The following is a 17136-nucleotide window of genomic DNA, read 5'->3' as shown; positions in this document are numbered from 1 at the left end:
GAAGAGGAGACATGAGAGGTTTTACTCTTCCCAAAATCTGTCCACGAAAAATAAACCCACAAAATGAGAAATGTTTGTATGTGGGGTCAATGAGAGAGTGACGAATTTGGTTAAAAGAAAATATAATATTTAGCTATGTATGGCTTGTTTGATCAAATATACGTTTTGTTATGGTTAGGTTGTTACGAGGAAAGCACTGATATAAGTTGACGCACGTGGCATTTCGGCAACTTTAAGAAAAACAACTTTATATCAAAATTGTGCCTGTTGTCATAGAGATAGATAGAGGACTCGTCATTGATATAACTTGTTTTAACATGGCCATTGCCATTGAGGGCTTCGACCATTTTGAATGAGTCAAATGGGTGGGGATTCCTATGAGTTGGGCACAATCAGCAAATGAAGAAGAATAAAACGGAGTACTATAAAATGAAGACAGCCCATTCTTTCACAGATGCTATAATGGCACAGATACAAAGATGAGTCCTCTATCTCTCAATTCAATTCAAGGGGCTTTATTGGCATGGGAAACATCTGTTAACATTGCCAAAGCAAGTGAAGTAGATAATATACACAAGTGAAATAAACAATAAAAATTAACAGTAAACATTACACTCACAGAAGTTACAAAAGAATAAAGACATTACAAATGTCATATTATATATATATATATATATATATATATATATATATACACACAGTGTTGTAACGATGTACAAATGGTTAAAGTACAAAAGGGAAAATAAATAAGCATAAATATGGGTTGTATTTACAATGGTGTTTGTTCTTCACTGGTTGACCTTTTCTTGAAGCAACAGGTCACAAATCTTGCTGCTGTGATGGCACACTGCGGTATTTCACTGCGGGAGTTTATCAAAATCGGGTTTGTTTTTGAATTCTTTATGGATCTGTGTAATCTGAGAGAAATATGTGTCTCTAATATGGTCATTCATTGGGCAGGAGGTTAGGAAGTGCAGCTCAGTTTCCTCTATCTCTATTGACTGTATCACGTATCTGCCCTCTCATTGGCTAGAATGGTCCCACCAGATCTCGCCTCCTGCCTACATGCCTACCATATTTGAGGATATGTATTTCCATTGTTAGAATGGTCAATCAACTATCTTGTCAATATAATAGACACTCTTTGACTGTGCTTAGTCTGTGTCCTGGAACCGCGCCGTTATCATTTGGGCGGCATTCAGTACAAAAAAACGGAGTGCAACGTTCAATTAAACGGAAACGTTACTGTTCTGTATGGCCAGTTAAAAAACTGGAGTGGTTGGGTTGTGGGTTCAGAATGCCCCGCTGCCCTTTAAATAGTCATACGTCACTCATTGTTTCCAGCCACACTCCGATACACTCACCAAACTGATTAAATATACCTCAACGTCTGTTCAAGAAAGTTGACCAACGTTTTGGGGAAACGTGTCGTTCAGTACAAACCGTCACGCAACGTAGTAAATGTTGAATCGAACTGAAACACTCCTGGAAACTGCCCTGGCTGTCCATGAGGGTTTGGTTCTCTGGCATTGCTTAGGTTTTACTACCATCTGCTGGTTGAAACATATATGCACATGATTCAGATTTTCCTCTTGAGTTTGAACATGAATTTATGTGACCTTGGATTGTAGTGAACATCTTTCGATGAGTGTGACTTCCTCTCTTAATCTTTATATGGCTAGATGTACATGTCCCTTCCCCATTAAACACAACATATGTGGACATATGTTATAGTTCATTGTAAACTCTACATATGAACCCTTTTCTTTATAACACTTAAACCATTCAGAATAGGCCTAAATCCGAAGCACAACATATGCTTTAACCAAAAACCCAACCTAAACACCGGATCATATTAATCTGGAATAAAAAAAATAAAAACAGGCCCCTGAATCAGATAAATGCAATCAATATCTGTTAAAAGAGGCTATACAGAAGTTGCTGGCTAAATGTGAACCTTCAATTTTGGCTTTAGTATTGTCTGCATGGTTCATTAACTCATAAAATCGGAATATTTATGCTAACAGTAGAGCCCACAGTGGAGATGTCATAATACCCATAAAGCATAGCGGTCAAACAGGGAAATGGATCCAATCGTTTTTCCACCATTCATTTTTTGCATAGGGGATGTTAGAAACACTTAAAATAAGGGTTGTGTTTTGTGTAGTCTTACCCAGGCGTGACATTTTGATATCCATGTAAATCTCTCTCGGACAAGGTGACTTTTATCAATATATTTATTCGGCTCTATTTCCTCTCAGATTTGAACATGCTAATTAGCATCAAAGTAGACATCATGCAAGATTACAAATCCCTGCAAACTCCTGCACATCATCTCGAGCTGACACCTTTGCTAACAGGTATTGTGTCAATTTAAAACTTGCACAAGACAGTTCAAAGAATTGTCCATTTAAAGAAATGTAGCTAAATTATTCATTACTACACTTATCTAACATTAGATAGTTAATCCAGAGATTCGTACCTTTACCTTGATTCGGCAGTCTTGTCCAGATTATCATGGCATTTGTAGTTCTTTATGATAGCCACATTAGCAGCTAATTAGCATTTCATTTTGGGTGGGTAAATACAGGCAAATATATTGATAAAAGTCACCTTGTACTAGAGATTTACACAGTCTTTATTTTAAGTGTTTCTAAATACCCCCAAGGGAAAAAGAAATGGTGGGAAAAATTTTGGAGCCATTTCCCTGTTTGACCGCTAGGTTTTATGGGTATTATGACTCATACTGTGGCACTCTATATACTGTAGTTTATGCTCATGTACATGGGAAGGTGTGCCCCTTTCTATCCAATGAGATAATCTGGGCTCCCCCAGAAGCAAAAATTCCTTACAGATTCTTTAATCGCGGTGTTCTTTGCACAAGGTAGTATATTGCTGCATATACTTTGGCAGTACTAGGGTTAGTTTGACAACTATGGCACTGGCAGACCTATTTTCTGCCATAATTTATTTAGCATATTTAAGTAGCCCGCAGGCTACTCAAAATGTAGGCTGTAATTGAAAACAATACTGCATTTTAAATTGTGCCTCTGCAAGGACAGGCAAGAAATTGGTTATGTAGTCTAGGAATTACCCATATTTTCTGTCTCTATTTGAGGAGTAGCCTAATTTTGGTGAGAGTCCATGTTCTCCATGCCGCTGTCCTTTTTAAATTAATACATCCACTATTAAGGACGTTTTTTAAATTATTATTATTATTAACACTCTCTAAGGACTACAGTGACAGCTTCTCGACGTTGGGATTTAGGTTTTGTACCTGTATTCTTGCGCAGATCTACACATTTTCGTGCATGAGGCACCGTTTCCAGGCCTTATCCTTTGCTTTAATTATTTATTTACGTGTAAACTGCGGTCTTGCTATCAAAACATTGATGGTCGATAATCCCCATCTCTGTTGAGGGCCGAACTAAAACACCTTAATTTATTTTCATCTCAAATTGGAGTAGGCTGGCACACAGTCATTATGGCTCGTCCACGGCCGCGGGAGTACAAGGCAGGAGATTTGGTTTTTGCCAAGATGAAGGGATACCCACACTGGCCAGCGAGGGTGAGTAGGTGATGCAGCCGAGCTGAAAAGCAGGGAGGCGGGGTTGCCTGAGACAATACCGCCGATGCTTTGGGATATATGCGATGGGATCCTTCTTCACCATGCGTGTTTGTCTTTCCCAGCTTAGTTCACAGTGTACCTACCTACCTACCTACCTTCATCACATATTCAGCTATTGCGGATCGCTATTTTGATACGCTGCAAACCACAATAACCAGTCATTCTTATGTTTACCATTATTTACATTTTCCCTGTGTTTCCCAGTCAGGAAATGAGGGCGCTATTGAATGGTGTGCTACTACGTCTGTTTTTGAATCCGTCTCTTCCTTACGTACTGTTTTTACTTTTCATTTCCCACATTCCACAAATTCACTTGAATGCACAGCGTTGTAATTGTATCGACCTATAGAGTAATTAGCTACTGTAGCAGCGATTTGGTATAGCCTACTAGAGCTAGCCTTTATAGTCAGTCAGACTTGACCTGAGGTAACCAGGTGACGTGAGCCCTTTCCAACAACAATGTTACATTGTAAGCGTTCTGATTACACTGTTGGCCTCAAGTGTTCTAGCATCTGCAACATTGTTTCAAGGTACTGACACTTTACACTCTTATTTCTGTTGTTTGGAATATGTAGACAACACACAGCATTGGAGATATGACACTACTGCATACTAAAGTGTGTTAATGCAGTTCACATACACTGTTGCAGTTTGTATTATGGGTTAATTCCTGAGATCCCATGAACAGATACATCTGACATGAGTGTAATAACAGTCTCTCTCTCTCTCTCTCTCTCTCTCTCTCTCTCTCTCTCTCTACATCACTCTCTCTCTCTCTACATCACTCCCCCTCTCTCTCTCTCTACATCACTCTCTCTCACTCTCTACATCTCTCTCTCTCTCACTCTCTACATCACTCTCTCACTCTCTCTCTCTACATCACTCTCTCTCACTCTCTACATCTCTCTCTCTCTCTCTCTCTCTCTCTCTCTACATCACTCTCTCTCTCTCTACATCACTCCCCCTCTCTCTCTCTCTACATCACTCTCTCTCACTCTCTACATCTCTCTCTCTCTCTCTCTCACTCTCTACATCACTCTCTCACTCTCTCTCTCTACATCACTCTCTCTCACTCTACATCACTCTCTCTCACTCCCTACATCACTTTCTCTCTCTCTCTACATCACTCTCTCTCTCTCTACATCACTCTCTCTCACTCTCTACATATCTCTCTCTCTCTCACTCTCTACATCACTCTCTCACTCTCTCTCTCTACATCACTCTCTCTCACTCTACATCACTCTCTCTCACTCCCTACATCACTTTCTCTCTCTCTCTACATCACTCTCTCTCTCTCTACATCACTCTCTCTCACTCTCTACATCTCTCTCTCTCTCTCTCTACATCACTCTCTCTCTCTACATAACTCTCTCTCTCTCTCTACATCACTCTCACTCTCTCTACATCACTCTCTCTCACTCTCTACATCTCTCTCTCTCTCTCTCTAAATCACTCTCTCTCTCTAGATCACTCTCTCTCTCTCTACATCACTCTCTCTCACTCTCTACATCTCTCTCTCTCTCACTCTCTACATCACTCTCTCACTCTCTCTCTACATCACTCTCTCTCACTCTACATCACTCTCTCTCACTTCCTACATCACTTTCTCTCTCTCTCTACATCACTCTCTCTCTCTCTACATCACTCTCTCTCACTCTCTACATTCTCTCTCTACATCACTCTCTCTCTCTCTACTCACTCTCTCTCATCTACATTACTCTCACTCTCTCTCTACATCACTCTCTCTCTCTCTCATCTCTCTCTCTCTCTCTCTCTCACACTCTCTACATCACTCTCTCTCTACATCACTCTCTCTCTCTCTCTACATCTCTCTCTCACTCTCTACATCACTCTCTCTCTCTCTCTACATCACTCTCTCTCTCTCTCTCTCTCTCTCTCTCTCTCTCTCTCTCTCTCTCTCTCTACCCCCATTAGATTGATGAGCTTCCAGAGGGAGCTGTCAAGCCACCTGCTAATAAATATCCCATATTTTTCTTCGGCACACATGAAACGTAAGCCAACACACTATTATGTCCCAAATGGCACCCTATTCCCTATATAGTGCACTACCTTTGACCAGAGCCCAATGGGGTAAGTAGTGCACTACATAGGGAATATTTGGGACACATGCACACCTTTACAACTTTTTTGTTGATAAGCATATTACCAAAAGCATCTCCTGTGGCCTATGTTATTACACTGAGACCTATGTTATTACACTGTGGCCTATGTTAATGCACTGAGGCCTATGTTATTACACTGTGGCCTATGTTATTACACTGTGGCCTATGTTAATACACTGAGGCCTATGTTATTACACTAAGGCCTATGGTGTTACACTGAGGCCTATGTTAATACACTGAGGCCTATGTTATTACACTGCGGCCTATGTTATTACACTGAGGCCTATGTTATTACACTGAGGCCTATGTTATTACACTGAGGCCTATGTTATTACACTGAGGCCTATGTTAATACACTGAGGCCTGTGTTATTACACTGAGGCCTATGTTATTACACTGAGGCCTATGTTATTACACTGAGGCCTATGTTATTACACTGAGGCCTATGGTGTTACACTGTGGCCTATGTTAATACACTGAGGCCTATGTTATTACACTGAGGCCTATGTTATTACACTGAGGCCTATCTTATTACACTGAGGCCTATGTTAATACACTGAGGCCTATGTTATTACACTGAGGCCTATGGTGTTACACTGAGGCCTATGTTAATACACTGAGTTCTATGATATTACACTGAGGCATATGTTAATACACCGAGGCCTATCTTATTACACTGAGTTCTATGATATTACACTGAGGCCTATCTTATTACACTGAGGCCAATGTTAATACACTGAGTTCTATGATATTACACTGAGGCCTATCTTATTACACTGAGGCCTATGTTATTACACTGAGGCCTATGGTGTTACACTGAGGCCTATGGTGTTACACTGAGGCCTATGTTATTACACTGAGGCCTATGTTATTACACTGAGGCCTATGTTAATACACTGAGGCCTATGTTATTACACTGAGGCCTATGTTATTACACTGAGGCCTATGTTATTACACTGAGGCCTATGTTATTACACTGAGGCCTATGTTATTACACTGAGGCCTATGTTAATACACTGAGGCCTATGTTAATACACTGAGGCCTATGTTATTACACTGAGGCCTATGTTAATACACTGAGGCCTATGTTATTACACTGAGGCCTATGTTATTACACTGAGGCCTATGGTGTTACACAGTTATAGCACTGTATTTATTTTTTTATTTAGTACTTTTACCCCTTTCTCTCCCCTTTCTCTTCATGGTACCTACCCAATTGGTAGTTACGGTCTTGTCTCATCGCTGCAACTCCCGTACAGACTCGGGAGAGGTCGAGAGACGTGCGTCCTCCAAAACACAACCCAACCAATGCCCACAGCCGCACCAATGTGTCGGAGAAAACACCGTGCACCTGGCGACCGTGTCAGCGTGCACTGTGCTCGGCCCGCCACAGGAGTCGCTAGTGCGCGATGGGACAAGGACATCCCTGCCGGCCAAACCCTCCCCAATTGGGCCAATTGTGCGCCAAGCCATGGGTCTCCTGGTCGCGGCCTGCTGCGACAGAGCCTGGAATCGAACCCAGAATCCCTAGTGGCACAGCTAGCACTGCGATTCAGTGCCTTAGACCACTACGCCACTCAGAGCCCGTTATAACAATGTATTATAGTGATCAGCAGATAATATAGGCCTATTATAAACTGGAAGGTTTGAGCCCTGAATGATGATTGACAGCCGTGGTATATCAGACCGTATACCACGGGTATGGCAACATATTTATTTTTACTGCACTAATTACATTGGTAAACTGTTTATAATAGCAATAAGGCACCTCAGGGGTTTGAGGTATATGGCCAATATACCACGGTTAAGGGCTGTGCCCAGGCACTCCGTGTTGTGTCGTACATAAGAACAGCCCTTAGCCGTGGTAAATTGGCCATATATTACACTCCCTTGTGCCTCATTGCTTAAATATCTTAACTTGGGTACTTTATAGTGAATATATTTATTGTTCGCACACACACTCTAGTTATAAACATGAACGCTGACTTCACAAAACAGTAGCACAACTTGAGTATATCAGTTACATGACAGAGTCTTTGTAGTACATATACTGAGTGTACAAAACATTAAGAACACCTGCTCTTTCCATGACATAGACTGACCAGGTGAAAGCTATGATCCCTTATTGATGTCACTTGTTAAATCCACTTCAAATCAGTGTAGATGAAGGGGAGGAGACAGGATAAAGAATGATTTTTAAGTCTTGAGACAATTGAGACATGGATTATGTATGTGTACCATTCAGAGGGTGATTGGACAAGACAAAAGATTGAAGTGCCTTTGAACAGGGTATGGTAGTAGGTGCCAGGCGCACCGCTTTGTGTCAAGAACTGCAATGCTTCAGGGTTTTTCATGCTCAGCAGTTTCCCGTGTGTATCAACAATGGTCCACTACCCAAAGGACATCCAGCCAACTTGACACAACTGTGGGAAACATTGGAGTCAACATGGGCCAGCATCCCTGTGGAACGCTTTCAACACCTTGTAGAGTCCATGCCCCGGCGAATATAGGCTGCCCTCAGGGGAAAGGGGGGGTGCAACTCAATATTAGGAAGGTGTTCTTAATGTTTTGTACACTCAGTGTAAGTTACATTTTTGTGATGACAGATTAATGTTAGTGGTTTGGTTCTGGTCAGGTTGGTATTACTGCTCACCATCTCTGTCCCACCACAGTGCCTTCCTGGGCCCCAGGGATCTCCTACCATACAAGGAGTACAAGGACAAGTTTGGCAAGTCCAACAAGAGGAAAGGTTTCAACGAGGGTCTGTGGGAGATCGAGAACAACGCAGGGGTCAAATTCACCAGCTATCAGGTCCGTCGTGCTTCTCAGTCCATTTTTATGGATTGGCCGGCACATACAGAAGTATACAAAAGTCATCCAGATATGTGGACAGTGCATTCTGAATAGCAGTTATAACTTATAAGCCCAACTCATAACTAATAACTTCTAAGCCATCAGAAACAAGGACACACACACACACACACACACACACACACACACACACGAGAGTTGTATCTTAGTTGCTGATGTCTCATAACTTCTTGTCATAGTCCAGTGTCTACATATTATGGGCTGCTGCTTCACCTTGGTGCAGTCCTCTCCTGGAGAGTTCCTTATAGAAGAGACTTCTATTTTATTTGTTTTCCTCTCAATATTTTCTCAGTTGATCTCAATAGCACATCAGTGAATAGTGTCTGCTCACTGTACTGTTTTGTAGATTTTTCTCATGTCACTATGAAGCCAAAGGTATATTTCCTACTCTGTGTGGACAATAAAGTTGTACTCTATTCTACTGTACTCTGTCCTATGTTCTCAGGCCATCCAGCAGCAGAGCTTTTCCAAGACGGAGGGAGAAGGAGGAGACGTGGCAGATGGAAGCAGTGAAGGAGAGGAGAGAGATTCCATAGAGGAGGTGGAAGATGACAAAGGCAAACTGAAGGAAGACAGGGCCGGGTTCAAACGGAAAAGGACGGCCTCCTCTAAGGTACCAGGTCATCACAAACTAGTTATCAGACCTGTTATTACACTCTATCACACTGTAAACCTGTAGAACTCAACCATAGTCCTGGAGACCCACAGGGTGTGCAGATGTTTGTTCCAACCCAGCATTAACGCACCTGGTTCAAAGACTTGATAGATGATTTGTTTGGTCAGTTGTGTTAGTGCTGGGCTATATAAAAGTCTGCCAGCCTGTGGGAACCCAGGAACAGGGTTGAAGAACACTGGCTTAACATAAATGTCACGATGGTCTTGGGCGTGTTTTTTGATTTTTTTGTATGAGATGGTTGACAACAGGGTCATTTCAGGGGCATCTCTAAAGTGCATCTAAAAACTTTCAAGGGGCTTCCTCTCCTTGCTTCCTCTCCTTGCCTCCTCTCCTTGTCTCCTCTCCTTCATCTGCACTGACCGGACAAGGTGAAAGCAATATGACGGATGCCTTCCAACCAGGTATCTGTCTTCACTTGTTTAGCAATGTCAGCTAAATGAAACAAACGATAAGATGAGAGGAAGCCACGTGAGACTATTGAGATCTATCTCTAGTCTCTCCGGAGCTATAGCTAACCTATAGGTTAAAGGTAAAAGGTCAGAGTGCAGGTGCGTATGTTCAGGGGAACAATGGGAGGGGGGGTAGCTATCCTAAGCCTACTGATACATTACATTGCAAGTCGTCAGCATATCTTGAAAAATAATGATTATGAAGTGAACTCGCAGGGTTGAGAAACGCTGATAGTTCCATTTGAATGGTATTTCCTTCATCAGGACAACACAAAGCCTATGGGCCCATACAGAGGCAGGGTGGTTGTAGGTAATGTTACTGTGGTGTCCATTGAGGCCTGGGTTGAAAAAAGTCACCCACAGCCCTCTCCACCCCGTCCTCGCTTAGCAACCACTGTTGCCTAGCAACTGGGCTCTATTACGCACATCTATTCGATGGAATGTAGCATTCCAGAAGACCGACCTCAGCCTCTCAAATTGGAAGTCTAACTCGTGCTTGCATTACACAGATGAAAATGTTCTTGCTTTTGTTCTTCAAAGTGCTGGCTATGCTTTTGCTGTTTTGTTTCTCAGTGCAAATACAGCTGTTTTGTTTCTCAAGTCAAATGCAGCTGTTTTGTTTCTCAGTGCAAATACAGCTGTTTTGTTTCTCAGGTCAAATACAGCTGTTTTGTTTCTCAGTGCAAATACAGCTGTTTTGTTTCTCAAGTCAAATGCAGCTGTTTTGTTTCTCAGGTCAAATACAGCTGTTTTGTTTCTCAGGTCAAATACAGCTGTTTTGTTTCTCAGTGCAAATACAGCTGTTTTGTTTCTCAGGTCAAATACAGCTGTTTTGTTTCTCAGGTCAAATACAGCTGTTTTGTTTCTCAGTGCAAATACAGCTGTTTTGTTTCTTAGTGCAAATACAGCTGTTTTGTTTCTCAGTGCTTTGTTTAAGTGCACATAGCATTTGACCTGTGTTCTTTATACGTGTAGTGTGTTGTAGTGAAAGTTGAACAAATCAGCATCACACACAGAGTTGAACTGAGCTATGCAGAGCAGATGTTATGTTAATACATTATGATACTCTGACAGGGATGTTAATACATTATGATACTCTGACAGGGATGTTAATACATTATGATACTCTGACAGGGATGTTATGTTAATACATTATGATACTCTAACAGGGATGTTAATACATTATGATACTCTAACAGGGATGTTATGTTAATACATTATGATACTCTGACAGGGATGTTAATACATTATGATACTCTAACAGGGATGTTATGTTAATACATTATGATACTCTGACAGGGATGTTATGTTAATACATTATGATACTCTGACAGGGATGTTATGTTAATACATTATGATACTCTAACAGGGATGTTAATACATTATGATACTCTATCAGGGATGTTATGTTAATACAGTATGATACTCTATCAGGGATGTTATATTAATACATTATGATACTCTGACAGGGATGTTATGTTAATACATTATGATACTCTGACAGGGATGTTAATACATTATGATACTCTAACAGGGATGTTAATACATTATGATACTCTAACAGGGATGTTAATACATTATGATACTCTGACAGGGATGTTAATACATTATGATACTCTGACAGGGATGTTATGTTAATACATTATGATACTCTAACAGGGATGTTAATACATTATGATACTCTAACAGGGATGTTAATACATTATGATACTCTGACAGGGATGTTATGTTAATACATTATGATACTCTGACAGGGATGTTATTACATTATGATACTCTAACAGGGATGTTAATACATGATGATACTCTAACAGGGATGTTAATACATTATGATACTCTAACAGGGATGTTAATACATTATGATACTCTGACAGGGATGTTAATACATTATGATACTCTAACAGGGATGTTAATACATTATGATACTCTAACAGGGATGTTAATACATTATGATACTCTAACGGGGATGTTATGTTAATACATTATGATACTCTAACAGGGATGTTAATACAATATGATACTCTGACAGGGATGTTATGTTAATACATTATGATACTCTGACAGGGATGTTAATACATTATGATACTCTAACAGGGATGTTAATACATTATGATACTCTAACAGGGATGTTAATACAATATGATACTCTGACAGGGATGTTATGTTAATACATTATGATACTCTGACAGGGATGTTAATACATTATGATACTCTGACAGGGATGTTAATACATTATGATACTCTAACAGGGATGTTAATACAATATGATACTCTGACAGGGATGTTATGTTAATACATTAGGATACTCTAACAGGGATGTTAATACATTATGATACTCTGACAGGGATGTTAATACATTATGATACTCTAACAGGGATGTTAATACATTATGATACTCTAACAGGGATGTTAATACATTATGATACTCTGACAGGGATGTTAATACATTATGATACTCTGACAGGGATGTTAATACATTATGATACTCTAACAGGGATGTTAATACATTATGATACTCTAACAGGGATGTTATATTAATACATTATGATACTCTGACAGGGATGTTAATACATTATGATACTCTAACAGGGATGTTAATACATTATGATACTCTAACAGGGATGTTAATACATTATGATACTCTAACAGGGATGTTATGTTAATACAGTATGATACTCTATCAGGGATGTTAATACATTATGATACTCTAACAGGGATGTTATATTAATACATTATGATACTCAGACAGGGATGTTATGTTAATACATTATGATACTCTGACAGGGATGTTAATACATTATGATACTCTAACAGGGATGTTAATACATTATGATACTCTAACAGGGATGTTAATACATTATGATACTCTGACAGGGATGTTAATACATTATGATACTCTGACAGGGATGTTATGTTAATACATTATGATACTCTAACAGGGATGTTATATTAATACATTATGATACTCTAACAGGGATGTTATGTTAATACATTATGATACTCTGACAGGGATGTTAATACATTTTGATACTCTGACAGGGATGTTAATACATTATGATACTCTAACAGGGATGTTAATACATTGTGATACTCTAACAGGGATGTTAATACATTATGATACTCTAACAGGGATGTTATGTTAATACATTATGATACTCTAACAGGGATGTTAATACATTATGATACTCTGACAGGGATGTTATGTTAATACATTATGATACTCTAACAGGGATGTTAATACATTATGATACTCTGACAGGGATGTTAATACATTATGATACTCTAACAGGGATGTTAATACATTATGATACTCTAACAGGGATGTTAATACATTATGATACTCTAACAGGGATGTTAATACATTATGATACTCTGACAGGGATGTTAATACATTATGATACTCTAACAGGGATGTTAATACATTATGATACTCTAACGGGGATGTTATGTTAATACATTATGATACTCTGACAGGGATGTTAATACATTATGATACTCTAACAGGGATGTTAATACATTATGATACTCTGACAGGGATGTTATGTTAATACATTATGATACTCTGACAGGGATGTTAATACAATATGATACTCTGACAGGGATGTTATGTTAATACATTATGATACTCTAACAGGGATGTTAATACAATATGATACTCTGACAGGGATGTTATGTTAATACATTATGATACTCTAACAGGGATGTTAATACATTATGATACTCTAACAGGGATGTTAATACATTATGATACTCTAACAGGGATGTTAATACAATATGATACTCTGACAGGGATGTTATGTTAATACATTATGATACTCTGACAGGGATGTTAATACATTATGATACTCTGACAGGGATGTTAATACATTATGATACTCTAACAGGGATGTTAATACAATATGATACTCTGACAGGGATGTTATGTTAATACATTATGATACTCTAACAGGGATGTTATATTAATGCATTATGATACTCTAACAGGGATGTTAATACATTATGATACTCTAACAGGGATGTTAATACATTATGATACTCTAACAGGGATGTTAATACATTATGATACTCTAACAGGGATGTTAATACATTATGATACTCTGACAGGGATGTTAATACATTATGATACTCTGACAGGGATGTTAATACATTATGATACTCTAACAGGGATGTTAATACATTATGATACTCTAACAGGGATGTTATATTAATACATTATGATACTCTGACTGGGATGTTAATACATTATGATACTCTAACAGGGATGTTAATACATTATGATACTCTAACAGGGATGTTAATACATTATGATACTCTAACAGGGATGTTAATACATTATGATACTCTAACAGGGATGTTAATACATTATGATACTCTATCAGGGATGTTATGTTAATACATTATGATACTCTAACAGGGATGTTAATACATTATGATACTCTAACAGGGATGTTAATACATTATGATACTCTGACAGGGATGTTAATACATTATGATACTCTAACAGGGATGTTAATACATTATGATACTCTAACAGGGATGTTATGTTAATACATTATGATACTCTGACAGGGATGTTATGTTAATACATTATGATACTCTGACAGGGATGTTAATACAATATGATACTCTGACAGGGATGTTAATACATTATGATACTCTAACAGGGATGTTAATACAATATGATACTCTGACAGGGATGTTAATACATTATGATACTCTAACAGGGATGTTAATACATTATGATACTCTAACAGGGATGTTAATACATTATGATACTCTAACAGGGATGTTATATTAATACATTATGATACTCTGACAGGGATGTTAATACATTATGATACTCTATCAGGGATGTTAATACATTATGATACTCTGACAGGGATGTTATGTTAATACATTATGATACTCTGACAGGGATGTTAATACATTATGATACTCTGACAGGGATGTTAATACATTATGATACTCTAACAGGGATGTTAATACAATATGATACTCTGACAGGGATGTTATGTTAATACATTATGATACTCTGACAGGGATGTTATATTAATACATTATGATACTCTAACAGGGATGTTAATACATTATGATACTCTGACAGGGATGTTAATACATTATGATACTCTGACAGGGATGTTAATACATTATGATACTCTAACAGGGATGTTAATACATTATGATACTCTAACAGGGATGTTATATTAATACATTATGATACTCTGACAGGGATGTTAATACATTATGATACTCTAACAGGGATGTTAATACATTATGATACTCTAACAGGGATGTTAATACATTATGATACTCTAACAGGGATGTTAATACATTATGATACTCTATCAGGGATGTTATGTTAATACATTATGATACTCTAACAGGGATGTTAATACATTATGATACTCTAACAGGGATGTTAATACATTATGATACTCTGACAGGGATGTTAATACATTATGATACTCTAACAGGGATGTTAATACATTATGATACTCTAACAGGGATGGTATGTTAATACATTATGATACTCTAACAGGGATGTTAATACATTATGATACTCTAACGGGGATGTTATGTTAATACATTATGATACTCTGACAGGGATGTTAATACATTATGATACTCTATCAGGGATGTTAATACATTATGATACTCTGACAGGGATGTTATGTTAATACATTATGATACTCTGACAGGGATGTTAATACATTATGATACTCTGACAGGGATGTTAATACATTATGATACTCTAACAGGGATGTTAATACAATATGATACTCTGACAGGGATGTTATGTTAATACATTATGATACTCTGACAGGGATGTTAATACATTATGATACTCTGACAGGGATGTTAATACATTATGATACTCTAACAGGGATGTTAATACAATATGATACTCTGACAGGGATGTTATGTTAATACATTATGATACTCTGACAGGGATGTTATATTAATGCATTATGATACTCTAACAGGGATGTTAATACATTATGATACTCTAACAGGGATGTTAATACATTATGATACTCTAACAGGGATGTTAATACATTATGATACTCTAACAGGGATGTTAATACATTATGATACTCTGACAGGGATGTTAATACATTATGATACTCTGACAGGGATGTTAATACATTATGATACTCTAACAGGGATGTTAATACATTATGATACTCTAACAGGGATGTTATATTAATACATTATGATACTCTGACAGGGATGTTAATACATTATGATACTCTAACAGGGATGTTAATACATTATGATACTCTAACAGGGATGTTAATACATTATGATACTCTAACAGGGATGTTAATACATTATGATACTCTATCAGGGATGTTATGTTAATACATTATGATACTCTAACAGGGATGTTAATACATTATGATACTCTAACAGGGATGTTAATACATTATGATACTCTGACAGGGATGTTAATACATTATGATACTCTAACAGGGATGTTAATACATTATGATACTCTAACAGGGATGTTATGTTAATACATTATGATACTCTAACAGGGATGTTAATACATTATGATACTCTAACGGGGATGTTATGTTAATACATTATGATACTCTGACAGGGATGTTAATGCATTATGATACTCTATCAGGGATGTTAATACATTATGATACTATGACAGGAATGTTATGTTAATACATTATGATACTCTAACAGGGATGTTAATACATTATGATACTCTAACAGGGATGTTAATACATTATGATACTCTAACAGGGATGTTAATACATTATGATACTCTGACAGGGATGTTAATACATTATGATACTCTAACAGGGATGTTAATACATTATGATACTCTAACAGGGATGTTAATACATTATGATACTCTGACAGGGATGTTAATACATTATGATACTCTGACAGGGATGTTATGTTAATACATTATGATACTCTAACAGGGATGTTATTACATTATGATACTCTAACAGGGATGTTAATACATTATGATACTCTAACAGGGATGTTAATACATTATGATACTCTAACAGGGATGTTAATACATTATGATACTCTGACAGGGATGTTAATACATTATGATACTCTAACAGGGATGTTAATACATTATGATACTCTAACAGGGATGTTAATACATTATGATACTCTAACGGGGATGTTATGTTAATACATTATGATACTCTAACAGGGATGTTAATACAATATGATACTCTGACAGGGATGTTATGTTAATACATTATGATACTCTGACAGGGATGTTAATACATTATGATACTCTAACAGGGATGTTAATACATTATGATACTCTAACAGGGATGTTAATACAATATGATACTCTGACAGGGATGTTATGTTAATACATTATGATACTCTGACAGGGATGTTAAT

At 37.8% G+C, this 17136-nt stretch overlaps 1 protein-coding gene across 3 annotated transcripts in view; it reads left to right on the top strand.

The window, feature by feature from the left end:
• Positions 1 to 2748: 2748 nt before the first annotated feature.
• Positions 2749 to 17136, top strand: part of LOC139411667 (hepatoma-derived growth factor-related protein 3-like) — a 39869-nt gene continuing 25481 nt past the window's right edge. Inside the window, exons 1-5 of one of the 3 annotated variants that reach the window (XM_071158287.1) lie at positions 2787 to 2884; positions 3468 to 3568; positions 5564 to 5640; positions 8424 to 8562; positions 9068 to 9235. In XM_071158287.1, the coding sequence (XP_071014388.1) occupies positions 3485 to 3568; positions 5564 to 5640; positions 8424 to 8562; positions 9068 to 9235 (468 nt within the window). In that variant the 5' untranslated portion in view covers positions 2787 to 2884; positions 3468 to 3484. Of the gene's footprint in view, positions 3569 to 5563; positions 5641 to 8423; positions 8563 to 9067; positions 9236 to 17136 lie in introns of all 3 variants that reach the window. The other 2 variants (XM_071158288.1, XM_071158286.1) reach the window with 2 other exon arrangements.

The sequence above is a fragment of the Oncorhynchus clarkii genome, chromosome 6 (genome assembly GCF_045791955.1).
Source record: "Oncorhynchus clarkii lewisi isolate Uvic-CL-2024 chromosome 6, UVic_Ocla_1.0, whole genome shotgun sequence".
Classification (NCBI taxonomy): Eukaryota; Metazoa; Chordata; class Actinopteri; order Salmoniformes; family Salmonidae; genus Oncorhynchus; species Oncorhynchus clarkii.
Note: the sequence above shows the minus strand (reverse complement) of the source record. Positions and strands in the feature narration are given on the sequence as shown.